At 41.0% G+C, this 20,038-nt stretch overlaps 1 protein-coding gene across 4 annotated transcripts in view; it reads left to right on the top strand.

Moving 5' to 3' along the window:
• Window positions 1–20,038, top strand: part of RPS6KA2 (ribosomal protein S6 kinase A2) — a 279,346-nt gene that overhangs the window by 103,310 nt on the left and 155,998 nt on the right. Inside the window, exon 1 of one of the 4 annotated variants that reach the window (XM_005486475.4) lies at window positions 14,412–15,192. The exons of the other annotated variants lie outside the window; for them this stretch is intronic. Within the exon in view, the coding sequence (XP_005486532.1) occupies window positions 15,094–15,192 (99 nt within the window). The 5' untranslated portion in view covers window positions 14,412–15,093. Of the gene's footprint in view, window positions 1–14,411; window positions 15,193–20,038 lie in introns of those variants that run through there. 4 annotated transcript variants of the gene reach the window in all.

Here is a 20,038-nt window from a genome sequence, read left to right as displayed (position 1 = left end):
GCCATGATCCTGGGAACACTGAATGATGCAGGTTGCTTTTGGCAGATGAGTAATTCCTTCCTGACCAAAGTTCTACTTGTTTATATTTCACTCTGTTGAATTAAGTGAAAAAATACCAATGTGTCTTGCTATGAGTCCTAAATGAGAAGTAAAAAGGCTAAATATTTGCATTATCTTATGTGTACTCTCTTTTCTGTCCACTTAATTTAATCCAAGATTTAAATCTGCATGTGTTTTGGGGGTAGGGGAAGTGGTGGTGTTTGGTGTTGGTTGGTTTGGTTTGAGGTTTTCTATTGTTTGTTTGTTTGTTTGGCTTTTTCTGGATGCACTTCTGGATGCACTACTGGATGTGGAGATTGAGAGGGATTTGGTTTGGAGGTTTAATTGTTCAAATTTTTCATCAATTAGTGCATTACTTTTACCCCAGTAATTCGCAATATTGAATCCTGCAAATCTGTGTAATGGTAAGAAATCTTAGGGAATTTTGTGGTGATGTTTCAGGAGGCAAAATAGGAGTGCAGTTAAGCCCTCCCCATGGGCAGCTGCTCTGGAAGGGCACAGACTTGCCCTTCTGCTCCTCCATGCTCCCAGGATCTCCTTTTGCTCAGGTACTGAAGCTCATCCTGATCCTCAGGGGTCAGTTCAGAGGAGCTAAACCAGCAGAAAACGTGTGTACATAGACTATCTCTGTTCCTTGGACCAACACATTGTAAGCTCCCCAGTAAAAGGCAAGAGAATGTGTTAAGGAAAAGGAAGAGGGAAGGTGACTGAGCATGGGAGACCCTTTATCAGTAGCACTGGGTCATTTTAGTGTCAAACTGTGCCACTGGAATGATGACAAACTGTAGTGATCACAACTAAAGCAGCGAATGCCCATCGGTGTAGCAGATGGTGTTCTGTGATGAGGCATGGAGATCTAAGGGGATAATCCTGTATTTAAAATGAACTTGGTTCTGCTCATAACTATATCACAGACTTACTGAGAGGCCTTGAGCAAGCAGCTTCTCTCCTCATTGTGTGTTTCTCCAATTACAGAGACAATAGTATTGCCTTCTTATCAACAGCTCCTATTCAGGTGCTTAGCTGTCCTCTGCTAGAGAACATTATGAAAGTAAAACTATAAAGTGCAGAGCTCTAAATATGGAAAATCAGTAAAATATGCTAATTTTCTGTGCTTCAGTATTGCTTGGAACTACAGGCTTAAAAAAAAAAAAAAGAGCTTTTTCTTTTAATTAAAATTAAAGCTTCATTACTCCTGAGTACATAAGAGCTCAATATGAAAACATCATTGCTATTCAGAACTACCATAATCTATTGCAAGTCATCTGTGAATCATCTCTAATTAACAAGGTGCTCTATTACAGGGCTTTCTGAATAATGGCAGGCTATTCTTTGCAACCCTCTAAGCTAAAGCCTATTAGCTTTTCATTATCTAAATTACTTATAATATTCTGAAAAAAAAATGTTTGTGGGGTTTGCCTGATGAAAAACTCCAAAAAGCAAAGTTGCCACTGGAAAATCAGGGCATGAAATTTGTCTCCCAACTCTCCAAGAAGGATATGCAGGTTCCCTTACATCCAAGTTCCCAAAGTTGATGTGAAGTTTTTGTGGAATCTTGATGTACAAGCCCTAGACCCACTGTTTATTTTCAGATGTATCATCAGAAGGTGGGCTTTGGTCACTGAAGGCTTAAGGCAGCTGCATACCCACTGTGACCCATTTGGTAGCTGTCAGATGTACCTATCTTGTGTTGTTCTTGTGTTTTCCAAACTATGTTTGCCCAATCCTCATGCTATTGTTCACAGACATTCTCAGAGTTTCTGAAACTTTACAGGAAATTTTGCAAATGTCTGTTTTGACTGTCATCTCATGCATATTTTTAAGAAATAACATCTTAACCAACTCTGACTCAGAGTGTTCTACTAAGCCACTGGCTTTGAAACTTCCAAGTTTTGAGAGTGATTTAATAATTGTACATTTATCTGAGAAATATTAGATGGTATTATTTATACTGTAATTGCTTAGCTTCATTCTATTTCAAATAAAAATCCCCAGGAAGTATCCAAACAAAACTCAAATCAGGGTTAGGGGAAAATTCAGATTATGCATTAGTGGTTGAGCGGGGGAGTTTTCTCACAGCTATGTTGGAGTTGTCACCAAAACAAGCACTGCTATGTTCCAAGCTAATAGTATGCTGAAAAGATCTGGTTATTTATCAAGGGAAGAGAATGGAATCATAGAATGGTTTGGGTTGGAAGGCACATTAAAAGTCATTTAGTTCCAGCCCTCTGCCACCTCTAGAGGTGCCACCAACTAGGTCAGGTGCCCAGGGACCCATCCAACCTGGCATTGGACACTTGTAGGGATGAGGGAACCACAACTCTGGGCAAGCTCTTCCTGTGTCTCATCACCGTCTGAGTACAGAATTTCCTCCTAACATCTAACTAAATAGTCCCTCTTTTAATTTAAAAGTGGTTTGCTTTCTCCTATCACTATCTGCTTATGTAAAAAGTCACTCTATATCTATTTTTATCAGCCCTCTTTAGGTACTGGAAGGCTGATGTAAGGTGTCCCCAGAGCCTTCTCTTGTCCAGGCTGAACAGCCCCAGCTCTCTCAGCCTTTGGAGGAGAGGTGCTTCAGACCTCTGATCCACTTAGTGGCCCTCCTCTGGACTTAGTCCAAGAAGTCCATTTGTTTCTGATGCTGGAGGATCCAGAGAGAGGATCAGAGAGCCTTCTGTCTTATTCCATTGAGTACACAACAGGTTTAGAAGTCCCAGTTAGCCAGTCTGCCTTGGTGGTATACTCTAGGTTTCCTGATTATTTTACAGGGCAACAGTGAGCTACAATTTTGAAACAGCAGTGGCAAAATTGAAGAAAATCCTAAGGTATTTCTTGTGTGGAAGAGTTACTAATTATTGCTTCTACTGAGGCTCCAATAAAAGCTCTTCTTTTCATGACATCTACAAAGAAAAACATAGACATCATGAAGTCTAGGACAGGGCTGTGTATTGGGACACAAGCAAGGAGAGATGGTGGAGTGAGGGGAGGTTAAAATATCACTCTCATTTAGTACAGCCAGTCAAAACTGTGGGAAGATATGATTACCCTTTGAAAAAGAATCTGCCTGCAAAGGTGCTAGTATAAGAGCTAAGTATTTTAGCTGTGGGTGCATCTAAGGTAGGCACTAGAGTGAATAGGAAGGTGGTTTTCTAGACAGCCTCCTGAAGAGACCACCAAGTACTGAAAACTTAAATAACTGTATGATGATTGTGTGATGTTATTAAAACAGTTTCATAGGAGTTTGAGAATGTTGTGTGTTGAGTGGCTGCCTGTGGTTCCACCCGTGTTGCATTTGATAGGGATTCTCAAATTCACTGAGCAACGAGCATCAGACACATCCAAGCTGTACAGCTCGGGTCATGCTCTTTGCATTCACACAGGTGTCTCAGACCTGCAGCACCCAGCCTGAACTCAGGTTCTGCATATGTGCTGGCATCAATACTGCATACCTACAGAAATTTGTAAGAGGTGCATACTTGTGTGTGCAGTTAAACGGTTCTGGGAGAACATGTTGTTAGCCACAGGAGACTAAATCAGAGAAGTGCCAGAAAATACCATTCAGAAAATCAATTGAAGTGGAGCCAGTAAACACCACTGGAGCTTGCAGTCTTAGTTCTAGAAGTCTCACTACACTCCCAGTGGGCTTCAGCACTAAAGGGGAGCCCAGTCAGTTCTAGTAGGGTTCTTGGCTTTAAACAGCCCTCTGAATTTCTGTGGTGCAGCTATGGGTTACTCTCTCACCCATTTTGGGATCCTTTTCCTTTTAAAGAATCCAAGGACCTTTAATACATTCAACTTGTTGGAAAGCACATTATCTCAAAGCATAATTCCAACTTTTGCATGTTTTTAGCCAATTCACCTTGGCTAGCTTTATAATAATAATAATAAAAATACTTCAGGACATTTTAAAATATCCTTCCTATACCAGAGCTGTTATTTTAACTTTCACTGTGATTGAAAGGATAGTTTGACATGGCCTGCTCGGTGATTCCAGCTGTGCCAGGCCAGGCAGCTGCAGATGCCAGCTCTGTGTCAGGGAAGCCAGCAGGCAGTGTTGGCATTAGCCATCCCTGCCAACGGAGGAGGCAGAGCCGCCGCACAAGCGCACACATTCCTGTTCCCTCCGCTGGAAAAAATATTGAGTAGGCACAGATATTTGTTTAGTGATTCAGATCACTGAACTGAACTGGTTTAAAATTAGCATTCTGGGCTGGTATTTGGACCAGTTCTCCAGTCTGGTTCCTTCTGTGGCTGTGGGAATATTTGTGCCAATAGAGAGGAAGTAGGAAATGATGGCCTGGAGATGGCAGAGTGAGGCCACAAGCGAGAGCTTATGCCAGGACTAATGATATTCCTTTAATGAGCCAAGATACTTTTTTCTAAAATACAACAAACCTCTACACAGCCTCCAAACCCATGTTTATCTCTTGAGAAGCAGGTGGCTTTAGCTCCACTCCTTCTTCCCATGCAGAACCTGTTTCAATTCCTGTTTCCCAGCATCTCTTACAGCTGCACCCATCTTGCAACAGGTTAGCTGGGCCAGGGCTGTTGTATTTCCTTTTTCAGTGAAATCATAGAATCATTTAGGTTGGAAAAGACCTCTAAGATCATTGAGCCTAATCATTAACCTCCTACTGCCAAGTCCAGAACTAAACCATGTCTTAAGTGCCACACTTACACATCTTCTAAATACTTTAAGGGATGGTGACTCAACCACATCTCTTGGCAACTTATTCCTGTGCTTGACAACAATTTTTTTGTGGAAATTTTTCCTAACAGCCAATCTGAATCTCCCCTGGCAGAGCGTGAGGCCATTTCCTATTGTCCTATTGCTAGTTGCCTGGGAGAAGAGACCATACAACCTCCTTTCTTCAGGTACTTGTGGAGAGCAGTGAGGTCTCCCCTGCAGCTCCTTTTCTCCAGGCTGAACATCCCCAGCTCTCTCAGCCAATCCTCCTAACTTGTTCTCCTAACCCTTTTCCAGCTCTGCTGTCCTTCTTTGGACTCACTGCAGCACCTCAATGTCCTTCCTGCCCAAAACCTGACCACAGGGTTTGAGGTGCAGCCTCACCAGGGCTGAGTACAAAGCACTGCCCTCATCCTGCTGGTCACCCTATTCTTGATACAAGCCAGGATGCCCTTGCCCTTCCTGCCCACCTGGGCACAGCTGGCTCATGTCCACCTGGCTGCCCACCAGCACCCCCAGGTCCTTTTCCACCAGGCAGCTTTCCAACCACTTGTCCCAAAGCCTTTAGCAGTGCAACAGGTCAACACTCCCCCCTGACTTGGTGTCATTTGATGCATGCAATCCCCTCACCCAGATCATGAATAAAGATATTACACAGGATTAGCCCCAATACTGAGCCATGGGAGATATCACTGGTGACACAGCTGGATGTTTCAACTCTCATGTTTCCCCTGTAACACTATGACTCCAGAAGCCAATAGATTTTAAAGCTTTGTGTGCTGAAAGACACACACAGTAATGCTTCAAAATTCAGTCATGCTGCTAAAAGGATTTCTTTCCATCTATTACCATTGTAAGTGTTACTACATAACAGATACAGCCCCTTGAATAACTCTTTCTGATTTGTTCTGTCTCGTATTTCTTCTTGCATGTTTTTGGGTCCTCTGAAGTCCATGTCTCTGGACTTCAGAAGATTTAGGCACAAAATAGTGCCTAAAAATCAAGTACCAGGAAGTAATCCTCTTTTGAAGCTCAAGTTTTGCTTTTTAATTTTTTTTTTGTTATTTTTATTATTTAAACTTTCTCGAGTTAAGAGGAGTGAGTCATACGTTTGAAGAGAAGATTTGGGGAGTAGGAAGTAAGAACAGATGAGGAGAGGACTCTGGAATCAAGGGAGCGACTAAATATGTAAGTATTAAGAACATAAAAAAATAACAGTGGAAAAAAAAATAAAACATTTTTCAGTCCCCAAGGCATATAATAGCAAGGTTCTGCTGTGCCTTTTTGAAATGCTCCTTGATGTCCTTGCTTGAAGTTCCTAAGCAGCCCAGCTAGACCAAGATGCCCTTGAAAAGCTTTTAGGAAGCTGTACAAATTCTCTTTTTTCTGTGATGACGGGAGGGAGAACCTTATTACAAGTTTGTGTAGTAGTTACATTATTTGTTCCTCCTATCTGACATATACATCTGTTTTCTCTTTTGGGAGTTGAAGCAAAAGAACAATCTCAGTCTCCTAATTGGTAGCTGTTCTGCCCTACATCACAGTAAGGTTTCAAGTGTTTCAGGTGTTAAAGGAAGCATCAGAAATATGAAATCAGATCCCAGTATCATATTAAGGCAAAGGTGTCCCATTTCAGTGGATGTATATCATGTGAATCATACAGTATACACTGCAAACTTTATGTATTTGGTATGACTGCCTTGTGACACTAACAGAAGTTTATGGTTCAAAGCAAAGTGGTTCTTACAGGATTTTTGACTGGTTAAAGAAAAAATATTGGAGTCAAACATCAGCATTGCTAGTGAAATTACGAATTCAATATTTTTGTTGTATGTCTAAAGATGTTTAATTTTCTTTGAAGAAGGTCACTGTATTTAGGCAGACAGTATCACTTGGGAAGTGTTTTATATCATCTTGGCCACAACTGTATGTCTTCCCTGTGTATTGAAGCATATGAATAAGTATTTGAACCTTTATCAAGTAACATGGCTTACTTTAAGATATAATTAATTGCACACTTTAATCTCTAGTTGATGAAAACCAGATAAAACTGCCATTTTTGTGTTGTGCATGTGGAGAGTTAGATTCTTGCTTTGTTTGTGTTGTGCATAGTGTTACTTATTTCTCTGTATATCTCAAAGTTCTTTCAGGGTTTGAAAAGATATATGAAATTCACAGCAAGATGTCAAAGGATCAAATTGACTTAATATGATGAGCGGCCTTTTTTTTTTTGTTTTTTTTGTCCATTAGGTTAATCAAGAATTTGGATGTTGAATATTCCACATGTGCTCTTTATAACAAATTTTGCACACTTGTTAGATGGGTAGGAGGACATATACAAGATGTTGCAATTGCTTGCAGATATTTGATGATGCATCAGCAAGGCAGACTCCCTTCCAGTGTGGGCAGGCTCAGTTATGCAGGAAGAACCTCATGCACTTCCTGGTGACTTTGGTGACAGAAGTGACACTACACTTAAGAGATAGGTCATACTTTATGTATCTGAAATGAAATAAGGAAAAAGTTATCTAACATACTAAATAAATCCAAATAGTAGTGCAGTCTTATGACAACAATCAGTCCTAAACTGAGACATTTTATGGTGTCTTTCTTTCCTTTACTTTTCAGCAGTAATATAGGACCTTGGGCTATATTGTTCTCAGTGAATTAAGAAATCATTATGTGTCTTGGTGAACAGCAATGGAACCTAAGTAACTTTTTGAGAGGTAAAATAATACTGTATTTTTTCCAGTTTCACACTTCCTGTGTTGCTGTATTAGACACAGAATTTAGACTTTTTTTTTTTTTTCCTGACAGTTTCTTCAGCTTCTGTTTCAAAAACCGCCAGGGATAGATGTGCCTGTAATCTGGAGTTAAGTACTGTCACTACATTAATTTAAAGCGATTCTTCAAAATTTTTCTAAAAAGCCATAGAAGACCAACAAGAAGGAAATTAATGCTGAAGATTTCAAGAGTGATTAATGATTTTTTAATTTACAAATCTCATTTTTGTTGTGTCTAGAGTGCTGTAGGTATTCATACAACCTTAAACCCAATTTCCAGTGTGTTAGGTTTGTAATATATTTTGAAAATATTCCATGTGTCACTTGTCCTGCTAGGTATAATGTCTACCCAGGTAAATTTGCATGTCCCATTGGTTTATTCTTTGACATTACTCACAGTTAATCTCTTTCTGTAAATAAATCTAGCAAATGTGTGACAGCCTTCAACTAAAATTTCAGCTGTGAAACCCATAATATCAATCATTGTGTTTTCTCTGAAAGAGCTGTCATGCAGTGGCTGAATATTCCAGCCCCATTTTATGGGAGGAGATTTGAAGCAGAGTTTTTTTCTCTGAGTTGCAGTTCAGGTGCAAACCTTTATGATCCTGAGTTTACATACCCACTTGTCAGAGTGCAGTCTGTCTCCTTCCTAGCTGAAAATACCAGGAGGTATTTTCTTCACTGGGGACAGGAGATGCCAGTTGGGAAGAATAAGAGGAAAACGGTGCAACCCCTGTAGGATAAAGGATCCAAGATGTGGCTGGATTTTGTACAAGCCCTGGAGTTAAGCATAGCTAGAGAGTTTAAGGTACAAGTAGTTTCAGATATAAAAGAATGGCATTAATTCAGGTCACTCAGTTCAAGTAAATATGATGCTTTTATATATCTTGTTAACCTTTGCACCTTACGCGTGTGATTTTATGAAATAATTAAAGGGAAAAAATGTACCTAAAATTGGTACTTTGCTGAATAAAATTTGCAAGCCCCATTATACACTTTTCTGTTTCTCAGAGTTTCAATGGCAAACAGTGGTCTGGTTTTTCTGCTCACTTTAGTGTCAGCTTGCTCTGTCAATGATTATTAGAAGAAGAAATGGGTGCTCCAGTAAATGTTCCATGCACTATTTGTCCTGTTAGGTGTAGGATATCTTTCAGAACCTGTTAAGGGAAAATTGCCTATTGGCAGATTTTTAACAAATGCCTGTCTTTTTAATATTGTTCACAGCTAGTCTGAATAAACAGTAAACATATGCTGTGCATAATGAAGTTCTTCCATCCAATTTTCTATTGTATAACGTTGGCTCAAAGTGATATTCATAAATATTCATGCGATAAGACCGTTCATACTTCAGTTATTATCCTTCCTTCCAGAAAACTTCCAGTCCTTTATAGGAGAAAAGTGTGACTGTCTGATTGTCCAAAGAAAAGAAAGCAGAATTGTATCTTCAGCAATCTCCTTCATGTTGGAGTAGAAGCTTGTGTAACATGAAGGAAATTAGATTTTTGGGTTCTTTGTCTTACATTTCTATCTAAGCCACCAAAATCCAGCAAGACCAGTATATATATATATATATCAGCCAAGAAAGTAAAATGCTCAGGGACACTGCTAAAAAGCAAAAAAAAAAGAGAATTGAGGCTGATCCTCTTCCATGCAGATTGCTAGATGTTGCAATCTCCATCCTAAAAGCAGCCCACAGCTGAGTGACGTGTGTGTGGCCAGTGAAGCTGCCGCACGTTCCCCTGAGTCTGAGAGCAGCAAAGCACATATGGGGACAGCAGCTGTGACACCTGCCAATCCGATGCTCCAGCACTAACACAAGATGCTTTTGTGACAGTTAAAATGTCTGTCCTCTGGTGAAAACTCAATCAAATATTGTTTTCTTATTTCTGGAGCTATTGTTTCTGCAGCACTCGTGGGTCTCCCTGCACCAATAAGAACAAGCCACATGTTCTCATAGTGTAGCTCATTTGGTACTCTGAAAGTAACTCTATAACCATGTGACTGGTGGGTGCTTAGGATCTTTGGGCAACTGAACCAAGGAGACCTCAATGGTAGAAAGCTCTGTCAGGGGAGATTTAGCTTGCACATTAGGAAAAGGTTTGTCACCCAGAGGGTGGCTGGGCACTGGAACAGCTCCCCTGGGAAAGGGTCCCAGCACCAGCCTGACAGAGTACAATAAGTGTTTGGACAATGCTCTCAGGCACAGGGTGGAATTCTTGGGGCTGTCATATGCGAGGCCAGGGATTGGACTCAATAAACTTTGTGGGTCCCTTCCAACTCAAGATATATGATTGCTCTGTTCCAGAATGACACAGGGATGGTTCACCATCTTAGTGCAACTGTGTAATTTTTTTTTTATTTTAATCTTACTGTTGATGTAGTCTATTTAAAATTCTTCAGGACTTTTGTCTCCATCTAAGCTACTTGCATCTCTGCAAAACACTGATTTCAAATCTTTCAAGAACTTATTTTGATGCCCATTTTTAGGAATGTTTAAAAATGTGTTGAATGGAATCCACTAAGTGGAATACCACCATATCAAGGAGAACAGGTCTTTTTAGAGTCACTTTTCTGGGACTGATGCACTTCCATTTACATTAGTTTCTCTTCATACAATTGCCAGTGTTGGATGATGCTTTTAGCATCAAGGGAATAACATAGATGTGTGTATAGGAGATACTCTGCTTTTGCCTTGAGTTTACAAGTGCAAGATTAAAAAGACATTGTAGGGCTATTATGTTTCTATTGGGATTAGAGAAAACTGTCCAGGGAGCCTGTGTCCTGCCAGTTTGTCAGACCCAGTCAGACAAGGTGACTTCACTTTCTCCTTCCTTCTGAGCAGTGATTTTAATTTGCAAGATGCCTGAAGGGGCCTGCACCTCCACTGGAATAATGCATATAACAGAAAAGGATCAAAATTACTGAAGCTTGTGATACACAGCCAGGAGGTGAGAGAAAGGGGAAAAAGCACTTTCTTTCCCTTGTATCCCCATCCAGCCAACATGGCTGATCACTTGTCAGTGCTGGTTTGGTGAGAGATGTTAAGTCACTGCCTGCATTCTGCGGTACTGGCAGGGCAATGTGCCTTTTTGAGAGAGAAAACTCCAGTGATGTAAGTGTGTGCTAAACAGGACAAGGTACTTAGCTGTGTACAGCAGCTGGAAAGGCTGAGACCCACACTGATGCAATGAGAGCAAAGCCCAAGCACTTCTTTGGGCAAAGCCCATCCACATTATTGAAAGAAACATCAGTAAGAAAAATAGCCACCTTACGTATTCACGGAGGAAACAAAAGCCATATGGCAATTTGTCCAGCATTCAAGATGAGCAAACAGCAGTCACTGAAAGAGTCATGCACAATCTGACCACAGGGGGAAAGTGCTGTTCCTTACTCAGCTGATTGGTGTCCCTTGGAAGCATCTGCTTTGTTCCTGAGTTTCTTTGATGAGAGCATAAATGGTGCTGCGTAATTCACCTTTTCTGTAGCAGTGTCTCTTGGGCCTCTGTTGTGGGAGTCTCATTTTCCTTTTCTCTGCATGTTGTGTTCTGATAATCTTATTTGTTCTGTCTGTGGTGTCTCTGCTTCTGATGCTTTCTTATTTCTCTCTGGATTTTTTTTTCTGTCTTTCTGATGGACTTACTGAAAGGATTGGTAATACTGATTGCATTTGCAAGGAAGATACTATCAATTCATAGTTTTTACTTCTACAGTGATGGCTAAATTTACTCAAGTAGCAGAGTCATTCTGGGTTTGCTCATAAATTGTTATTTACATAAAAAAATAGAAGGCCTGATTTCAACATAGGGCCTGATGTTCTGTGTAATACAGTAATACAAAATTTCTCTTGGTTAATTATATCTTCCAGTTTGTGGTAGATATCTTGGACTTGCATGTTCTATCATTTAAAAATTGATGACTCATCTGGCATTGGCTACTGGCATCCTTCTCACTAGGGTGCTGTTCAGGCTGTTCTGCTGCCCTCTGTTAATTTTCTAAGCCTGGGTCCTTCAGTCTGTTCCTGCTTCTGGTATGGTCCGTCTATATGAGGAAAGGACTTTTGGCTTTCATTACATATTAACTGGGAATTCTCCATTTATCTTTTAAAAATCAAACCTGGGCTATGTAATATCTAATTTTGGTGATTCCTGTTGGAGAATTTGTCTTGAATCCTTGAATATGAGCTTTTTGGTTTGGGGTTTTTTTTAAGCCTTTTTTCAGCTGAAGTAAACTTTGTTTTGCTATCCACCTCACTGGGAGAGAAGCAGCCATGATATTGTATTTATTTATTTTGTGTTACAGCATATATGAGTCTAGTTTTAAAAAGCTAGTTTTAAAAAGCTATATTTCAGAATACAGATGAGTATTACTGGTTTATGCCAATGTGCCATATGTCCCCTCCACCATTTTTGTTGTTTATTGTTGTTTATTGTCCCTTAAAGAGAGACATTTGGAGATTTTCTTCCTCCATCAAGTTCCTCAGCAGTTAAAATTGCTCAAAAAAGATAAATAATTTAAAAACATTAATTTCTAAGTCCAGTTAATATTTCATGTTGTAGAATGATCTGACAGTAGTGTGTTTATAAATGTTATCCGGAATGTTCCAATTTAATCAAGCTTATTTTTGCCTTGCACCTTTTAATTAAAACCACTGTGAAAAGTGGTTATTGTCTGACTTGCATGAAAGTTTCAGAAAATGTTTTTCTGAGAAAAAGTTAAGTTCAATGTCGTCAAGCATGCCACATGGAACAGTAGTAGAATTTACTTTTCACATATCTATCCTGATGCTTTAATTTTACATGCATGTCTATTTTGTTTAATTGTTGCATTTGTATTTTTTATGTAAATTGTGCATCTCAGTTGCTTTTGCTTTTTTGCAAAAGTTGGAATATATTCTGCAATATCTCTGCTGCCCAGTAGAGTGAAGGTGGTTGGTTGTCCTTCTGAATTTAATCCCTAATTACCTGTCTGAAAGCAAAATAAGAAAATAAAAAGAGCATGCCTATTTCCATGCCTGTGTCCTGTCAGGGATGTAAGAGAGTTACTTTCTATCCCTGGGCATGGTGCTCAGTGTTATAGTCTAACCTTTAGCATACAAGGCTAGTTTCTGCTCTGATGCGGACAATAACTTGCCAATACATTGTGATGGATTTAAAAAAAATATTTATTTTTGTGGTAAAGAACAAAATTCTGAATGTAATAAGTGTACCTGATAGCTAGGCATTAAGTCATGGCCTGTGTAATTTTACTGGAAGTTTATTACAGTGCAGGCACATTTAATGGTGAATGCAAGTCCCTGTATGTGAAATCACCACTGATGTAATGAAAAGGGAAGGTTGTGATAAATCCACCAGTGCAATAGTAACAGGCACTCATATACTTCATGTTACTACACACAGCCTGTGTATTCAAAGCTGGCAAGTTATCACCTCCTCTGCATTAATAAAGATGTCAGTGACCAGGGATGTATCTGTGACAGGAAGGGTTCAGGGATCTCACCCTGGACTGGTTTGTTTGCTCTTTAAGGCTCAAGTGGCTTACACAGGTGGGAATGTGTGAGGCTGCCAAAAGCCAGCACAAAGCCTGGTCCAGCTCGTGCCAGGACACCTCTTTGTCAGCGAAAAGGCAGCACAGAAACAGCAGCAGCAGCTGTGTGGTGTGTCAGGACAGGTGAGAGGCAGGTCAAGTAATCAGCTGAGTGCCTGAGGCCTTTGTGACACTGCTGATTTTACTGCAGCAAGGCTGTGAGGAGACACGAAACTTGGCTATAGAGACTGCATCAGCAAGTAATTTTGGCATTGACCAACTCAATTGCCTTTTAGCCTGTTCATTGTTTCTCAGGTGTATAGGGTTACCTATAAATACCTGAGGTTTTCTTCTTGGACACTTGCTTTTGCTCCAGAGTCTTTAGTTGGGGAAACAAGGGAACTGTAATGGCAAAAGGCTCCTGGGCTTGACATGGGGCAGCACTGGGACAGCACAGTGAAAGCAACCCCCAAAGGTGCTTTTGTTGCAAACCAAGAGACTCGGAGAAGCATTCAGAGGGTGTGCTGAGAAGGGATAAGGAAGAAGCAGACTGTCACTGTGAAACAGTCACCTTAGGCTGGGGTAACACTGGGGTCCATGCACAGCAGAGTCAGGCTCTGTGAGGTTACAGAGCCCAGCACTAATGGCAGCCTTTCCCATCTAGCCTCCTTTTAAATTAAACTATAAATGCCAAAATATTATTTTTCTTTTTTCTTGTTAGTACTTCTTTGGGTGCATATAGACCATTGTGAGTTTGAGGCAGAAGAATAGGACAGGGAACCTCAAAAAAGCAGATGTTGACTGGGATTGCTAGCCAAGAAAGTTCACAGCCCAGATACGCAAGTAAAGCAAAATACACCTCTCTTTTAGAGCAGATGGACTTAAGAGGTGTTGTCATTTACCCTCCAAGTCTTCTCAGGCTGTAGTGATGTCCGAGGTTATGGGAGAAAGGCATGTCTAGCTGCTCCTTGGTAGCCAGAGAAGAAAGGCTGCCATAGGAAAAGAGCCTGAAGTGTGTGAGAGAGAAAGGCAGAGAAAAAGCAGAGAAAGCTCTCTGGTCTCTGGAACACACTGAGATTCATTATTTTTTGAAGAACAGCTGAAAAATGTGATTTTGTTGCGGGGAGGTGGGGGTGCAGCTGTAAGTCTGCATGCTTGCCGTGCAGCTCAAAATTACAGCCCCTAAATAGATGTACATACCCAGCCTCCTAGAAGGGCTGTAGCTCCCTGCTGTAGTACAACAAGAATAGTAATACTTACCATTGAGATTGTGCTTGCTATTTTCAGAGCTGTGCCAGTGTTGGGTATTTCAATGCAAAGCGGGCGGGCAATTGTGAGCAGGATATGGTGAGCTTTTCAATTTCGGGGGCGGAGGGGGGACAGTGCTGTTTTGCATACTCCCCGGAATAAAAGGAGATTCAAACCTTTCTATTCTGGCACTGGGGGCACGACATCTTTCAGCTTTCTTCCAGAAGCGGCTCTCACAGGGGAGCCGATTTCTTCTCGGATCTGACCACCACAGCCCTCAGTAATTATAGCAGCGTCTGAATTCTGAGCTAAAAACAGAAGTGCAGCATGTGCCCGTTCCCCATGTGATTCAGAAAGCAGGAAATTGAAAGAGCCTGACTGAGAGAGGAGAGGGAGCGCAAAGCAACAGACACATGCAGTATTCGTCTGGAACCTGCTCCGCCCGGGACGCAGGAGCTGTCATCCGCCGCCGCCGATTCTGCGTGCAGCCTCCGCCCGGCCCCATTGGGCGCAGCGGCACCGGCGGCGGGCGGGAGCGCCGGGGCCGGACTTGGGCTCGGCGCTCCCAAATGTAAACAGAGCGGAGCGGGAGCTGCGTGCTCCGAGGGGCCGGCTCCGGGCTGCCCCGGCTCCGGCAGGGACCGCGCTGTGTCCGGCTCCATGAGCAGAAGCAGGCACTCCGGAGGCTCTGCTGCCTGTGGATATAAACAGGGGGCAATCGGGATGCGCTAGCTTCCCCCGCCGGCGCCGCAGCTCCTTCGCGCTCCGCGCCGCGGCTGGGACAGGGCGATGGACATGAACATGAAGAAGTTCACGGTGCGCCGCTTCTTCTCCGTCTATCTCCGCAAGAAGTCTCGGTCAAAGAGCTCCAGCCTGAGTAGATTTGAGGTAAAATTCGCCTTAACTTTGTTAAATGTAGCAAATGCTGTTAGGTGCAGGTAGCGGAGGTACAGGAGAACGCCTGCATTTACTGATGTGGTAAGTAGTTAAAGGTGCTCTTTCCCCGGAGGTGGTGATACTCGCACCTAATGTTCTTTGTTTCAGTGTAATTCAGTGCTCTTTCTCGGTAGTATTCAATACATTGCATAATATATTTAGTGTGTTGCCAAGAGTCCTTTTATCAGCCTTGCAGGGGAGGAGGAAGCTGGTTCAGGACATCATGAAGTTGTAGGAAATAATTACAGATCCACTTAAATTAGCACAAATGACACCACGGTTTGAAATAGCCTCATATTTTAGTCTTCCCCTGCACACGTACCATTCGTTCTTAGTGCTAGGTTTCCACATAATTAATCAGTTTGCTAGTGCCTTTCATATATATGTGGTGTGTGAGACAGGGATTCTCTTGATTATTTCTCTGTAGGTTCTCATGTTTGCACATTTTGTTTGCATTTATCTTCTCTCCCATACATCTCTCCTGGTATCTTTTCATTTACTCTGTTTTAGGAGAAGTTGTTCTTTTGGAGCTGGGGGGACAATGTCAAACCCTTCAAGATTTAGCAGTGTGGGGAGATGAAGGTAGTTAAACTAGGAGGTATTAGCAAATTGGAATGTGTGAACCCGGATTTCTGCCTGCCTTCCTCAAACCATTGTTCTTCAGCCCTCTATTTGGAGCTGTGAATAGTCGGCAGGATGTGAGATCAATTGAATAGATGTCAGTTATATTTATGTTGTTCACTTTACCATTGCAGATGATCTGCAACCTCTGCATTAATATAGAAGTAGATGGGGCCGGATTCCCTTCTGTCTCACGTTTATTTTGTGCTGGTGTACTTCAATTGACCTCTGAGGAGTTACTCTGATTTGCACTGGTACTCCCAGGAGGAGGATTTGTCTTATGCTGTGTGAATACATTTTGAAACGTTATTCCCTTAGTGTCCTATTTAAAGCACCAGGTAATTGTTTGAGCATAAAGTTCTTCATGTGTCATTGCTTAAACAGGGCATGCTGAAAAGCCAAGTTTTTCACCTGTGTGTTTTGTTGGTTGTTATTTTCTTTCCTAACTATTTAAAATCAACTTTCTTGAAAAATGATCATGTAAATTTTTATTCTCATCATCAAACAGACACGCTATGCATTTAAAATAAACTAATAACTCCCTCCTTGGAACAGGAAGTATCAACAAGAAAAGTATCCCCATCCATTTCTCCCCTCAGTCGCATCCCAGTAGGACTGAGGGGAGAGATGGGGATACCTTTCCTTTCCTGACTGTGTAGTCAGAATCACAGAGCTTAAGCTGGAATAAATGTTCCTTTGCAACACATTGTAAATTCTCTAAGCTCCTGCTCCAGCAGAGACAAGTAGACCTGGAGTTACTTGAAGGAGTTCTGACACAAATGAGTGTCTTCACAGGCCACCAGTGGCAGGATGGGATGTTAGGAGAGGAGTTGGTTTGGGTGGAATCTGTTTCTCATGGGGAGAAACAGACTCCACCAAACTAATTATTTAACTTACTGGGTAATCCAGTGTGAATGACCAGTACGACTCAGCACTTGTATCAGGATAGACTCTTGTTTCACTTACTTACAAAAAAGAAAAAGTCTTTGCAATCCCTTTGACCGCCAGTGCTGGATTTACTGGACTTTCTCAATAATTATGAAATAGTTTCCGCTTATGTGAGTTGTATTGTAATGATTTTTTTCTGATTTTGAATAATTTGCTTCAAGAAGCAACCTGATACTTACCCGGTCGCACATGTAGCTTGAGAGCATTTCATCCACTTCTCTCCTTTCTTCCCTAGCTCATCAGTAATGACCAACTTGATGCAAAGTGACTCAGTATTATAATGGAGTGGAGAATAGGGGCTGTTCCAGCTATGAAGAAAAAATTATTCATAAAATCTGTTCTGCTATTTAAGTGTGAAAATCATCAGAAATGTTACTTCTTTGGACAGGGTGTGACGGCCAAACATGAACATCAAGTCCCCTCTGTGGTTCTCATCCCTGAATACTTCTGTGTATACATTTGTAATTACAGGCTAACAAGTGCTTATCAGACAAAGAGAAAGTGTGAGGAAGCCTGTTAGATGGTTTTTTAGAAGTGAGAATTTTCTTCATCCTAGTAGGTAGATATTTTTAAAGATGCAGTAAAAAGATACAGGGTGTTACATCATAGAATGAGTAAAATTAAAATAAAGAAATTTGGAAAAAACACATGGGGCATTGTTTTGCTTAGTGTGCATTAGCTAATGTACCTGACAGAAATTGTGTTGCACAATGTCATTTAAAACTTGGAAGGGAATTGATTTTACTAGGTTGTGTGGGATTCTTGTTATGTTGTTCTTTTGGCAAGTTGGGAAGGAGGATTGAAGGGTTTAAGATAGATACTCCTAGGCTCAAGCATTTAATATGCTTGAAATACCACTATTAGAGTAGATTCAAAAATAATACTGTATTAGTTATTAATATAATGATTAATTACTTTTTCTACTGTGGTATTCTACACCTCAAATTCACTTGTAATGAGAGTGGTAGCTTACAGGGCCAGGATACAGCTGCAGAAAAGGACTTAGCAAATCACAGCTAAGTACCTGACCTTTACTTGATTGTTTCAGATGCCATTGTCATTGCTATACCTGAAACAACAAGATGATCACCTTGTATAAACAGCTGGGTTTCACACTTTGTCCTGCTAAAAGAGGCAGAGTGCACTCTGGTAAATGAGATGGTATTAGGGTTTCATTTAATCTTGCCTAAAATTCATGGCCTTTTTATTATTCTGGAAAAATCTGGCTGAAATTTGAATTTATTTGGCTACATTTTGCGGGTTTCAGTTTATATTATTTTTCAGTATGGCCTGCATTGCTCTTCATTTAAAAAGTATCTAGTGATGTAATTTTATTGAATGTGCAGAGCCAAGTTTTGCCCTTCTACATGGGCAGAGTTCTGATTGAAGTCAGCTGAAAATCCAGCAAAGTCAATGGGAACTGCATGTGTGCATCTGAGAAAGGGCTTTGTTTATGGTTCTTGCTGAGTGTTGATGAACATGAATGTGAAACCATCAGGATAAAGTACACACAATGGGGATCTGCTAAAGACTTTGAGACCCAGTGGAATGTGTCTTATGGCAGTGAGCAATATCTCTTAATTTATAAATCAAAATTTAAATATGCCATTGGAATGAACTACGAAATACCTAAGCTTATAAAGAATTTGGTAATATTTATTCCAATTATGCAGGAGCATCTTTTTTTTTTTTCTTTTGAGAAAACAATCAATTAAGACATTGCCTTTTATTCTTTTTGGAAATGCTTCTGGCTTTTGCGTTCCTGGTGTATTTTCAATTCATTATTCTTCCACTTTAATTCTTCTAATTTGTTTTTAGTCCTACTGGTAATGATGAATCGAAATTATGTTTAATCTATGCATGGGGCTTAGAGACTAGCAGAGTTCTTGGAAATTAATTCAGAATTAATTTGGAGCCTAGTGTGCCTTGGCATGGCCAGTTTGAGAGGCAGGATCTCCTGTGGGTGATTCAAGCTTGGGTCCTCCTTTGGTTCCAGCACTGGCACGTAGGAAATGGAAGTGAGGAAATGGAAATGGTAAGCCGGAGTGCAGAAGGATTGGCACTGGTTTTGTAATACTTTGTTATGAGAGATTTTTGGTGGCTCTGATTCTGATTTCCTACAAGCTGAAGTTACAGCAGCCTTAGGAAAAAGCCTACAAAATGCTGAGCTAGACTGCTTCCTTTCCACGCTGGGCTGGAGCAACAGCGCTTTGCTTGTGAACGCTTGTGAATTCTTCTGCACTTGTATAAAGAGCAATTCTGTTCCTTATCAGCAGTATGTCCTTTATTCCTTTTTATTCCTTTTATAGTTACTCACTTGGTAGAGGAATAGAGTCTTTCTGTCAAATGTTAGCCAGAATAAAGGCAAGTTAAAGAAAGGAGATGGGGATTATCAGCCCAAGAACATCTCTGCAAGGTGTAAGTCCTGAGGCAGCTTTAGTTTTCACTTTTTTTCCTGCTGGTAATGATCATCTTTTTGATGTGTGTTCTTGTTACAGCAGAAGGCACAGACACTGTTGTAGTGGCTGACTTCCCCAGCTGCAGGCAAGACTTTTACAAGGAAATGCTGCAGTTCTGGAAGTCTTGCACAGCTTGCTGGGGGAAGGGAGGCAGGGAGGGGAGAGAGAGCAAGAGCAGGAGGAGCGTGTAGTCCCTCAGACAGGTCACTTGAGGAGCCAGGCAATCCATTTTTCAGGCTCATTTTGACAACCTGCTGTGTCATTACAGATGGTTCATACCTTTGTGCTTTGCATTTCCCATTTGAAAAAAGGAAAATTTTGATAAATATTCAAGTCCTTTGTTACTATTCTACCTACTTACCCTGGGTTTGGGGGCAATACGCATATGTGTACATTTTCTTAATAAAGGAATTGCTTCCAATTCCCCAATTGCTTCTGACTTTATCCCAAATAATGTGCCTCAGGCTTGATATGTGCTCCTTCCAACAAGCCTCCAATTAACTGCTGAGGTGCAGAAAGGGAAAATTAGGCAGGTAGATGTAAGGATAACTTGTATACAGGAAAATCACAGAAAACTGGGACTGGAAAGCATCTAAAAACCTTTGGTCTGGGCTCCTCTTCCTCCTTAGGCAATATCAGCTATATCTAAACTCTTCCACCAAAGACATTTTTCTAACCTCTTATTGACAGCCTCCAGTGGTGAATGTTCATAACCTCTGTACGTGGTATATTTTGCATCATTATCCTTAGCATCTAAGGGTTTTCCTAAT

The sequence above is a fragment of the Zonotrichia albicollis genome, chromosome 3 (assembly GCF_047830755.1).
Source record: "Zonotrichia albicollis isolate bZonAlb1 chromosome 3, bZonAlb1.hap1, whole genome shotgun sequence".
Classification (NCBI taxonomy): domain Eukaryota; kingdom Metazoa; phylum Chordata; class Aves; order Passeriformes; family Passerellidae; genus Zonotrichia; species Zonotrichia albicollis.
The sequence above is the reverse complement of the archived record's forward strand: the minus strand, read 5'-3'. Positions and strand labels throughout refer to the sequence as shown.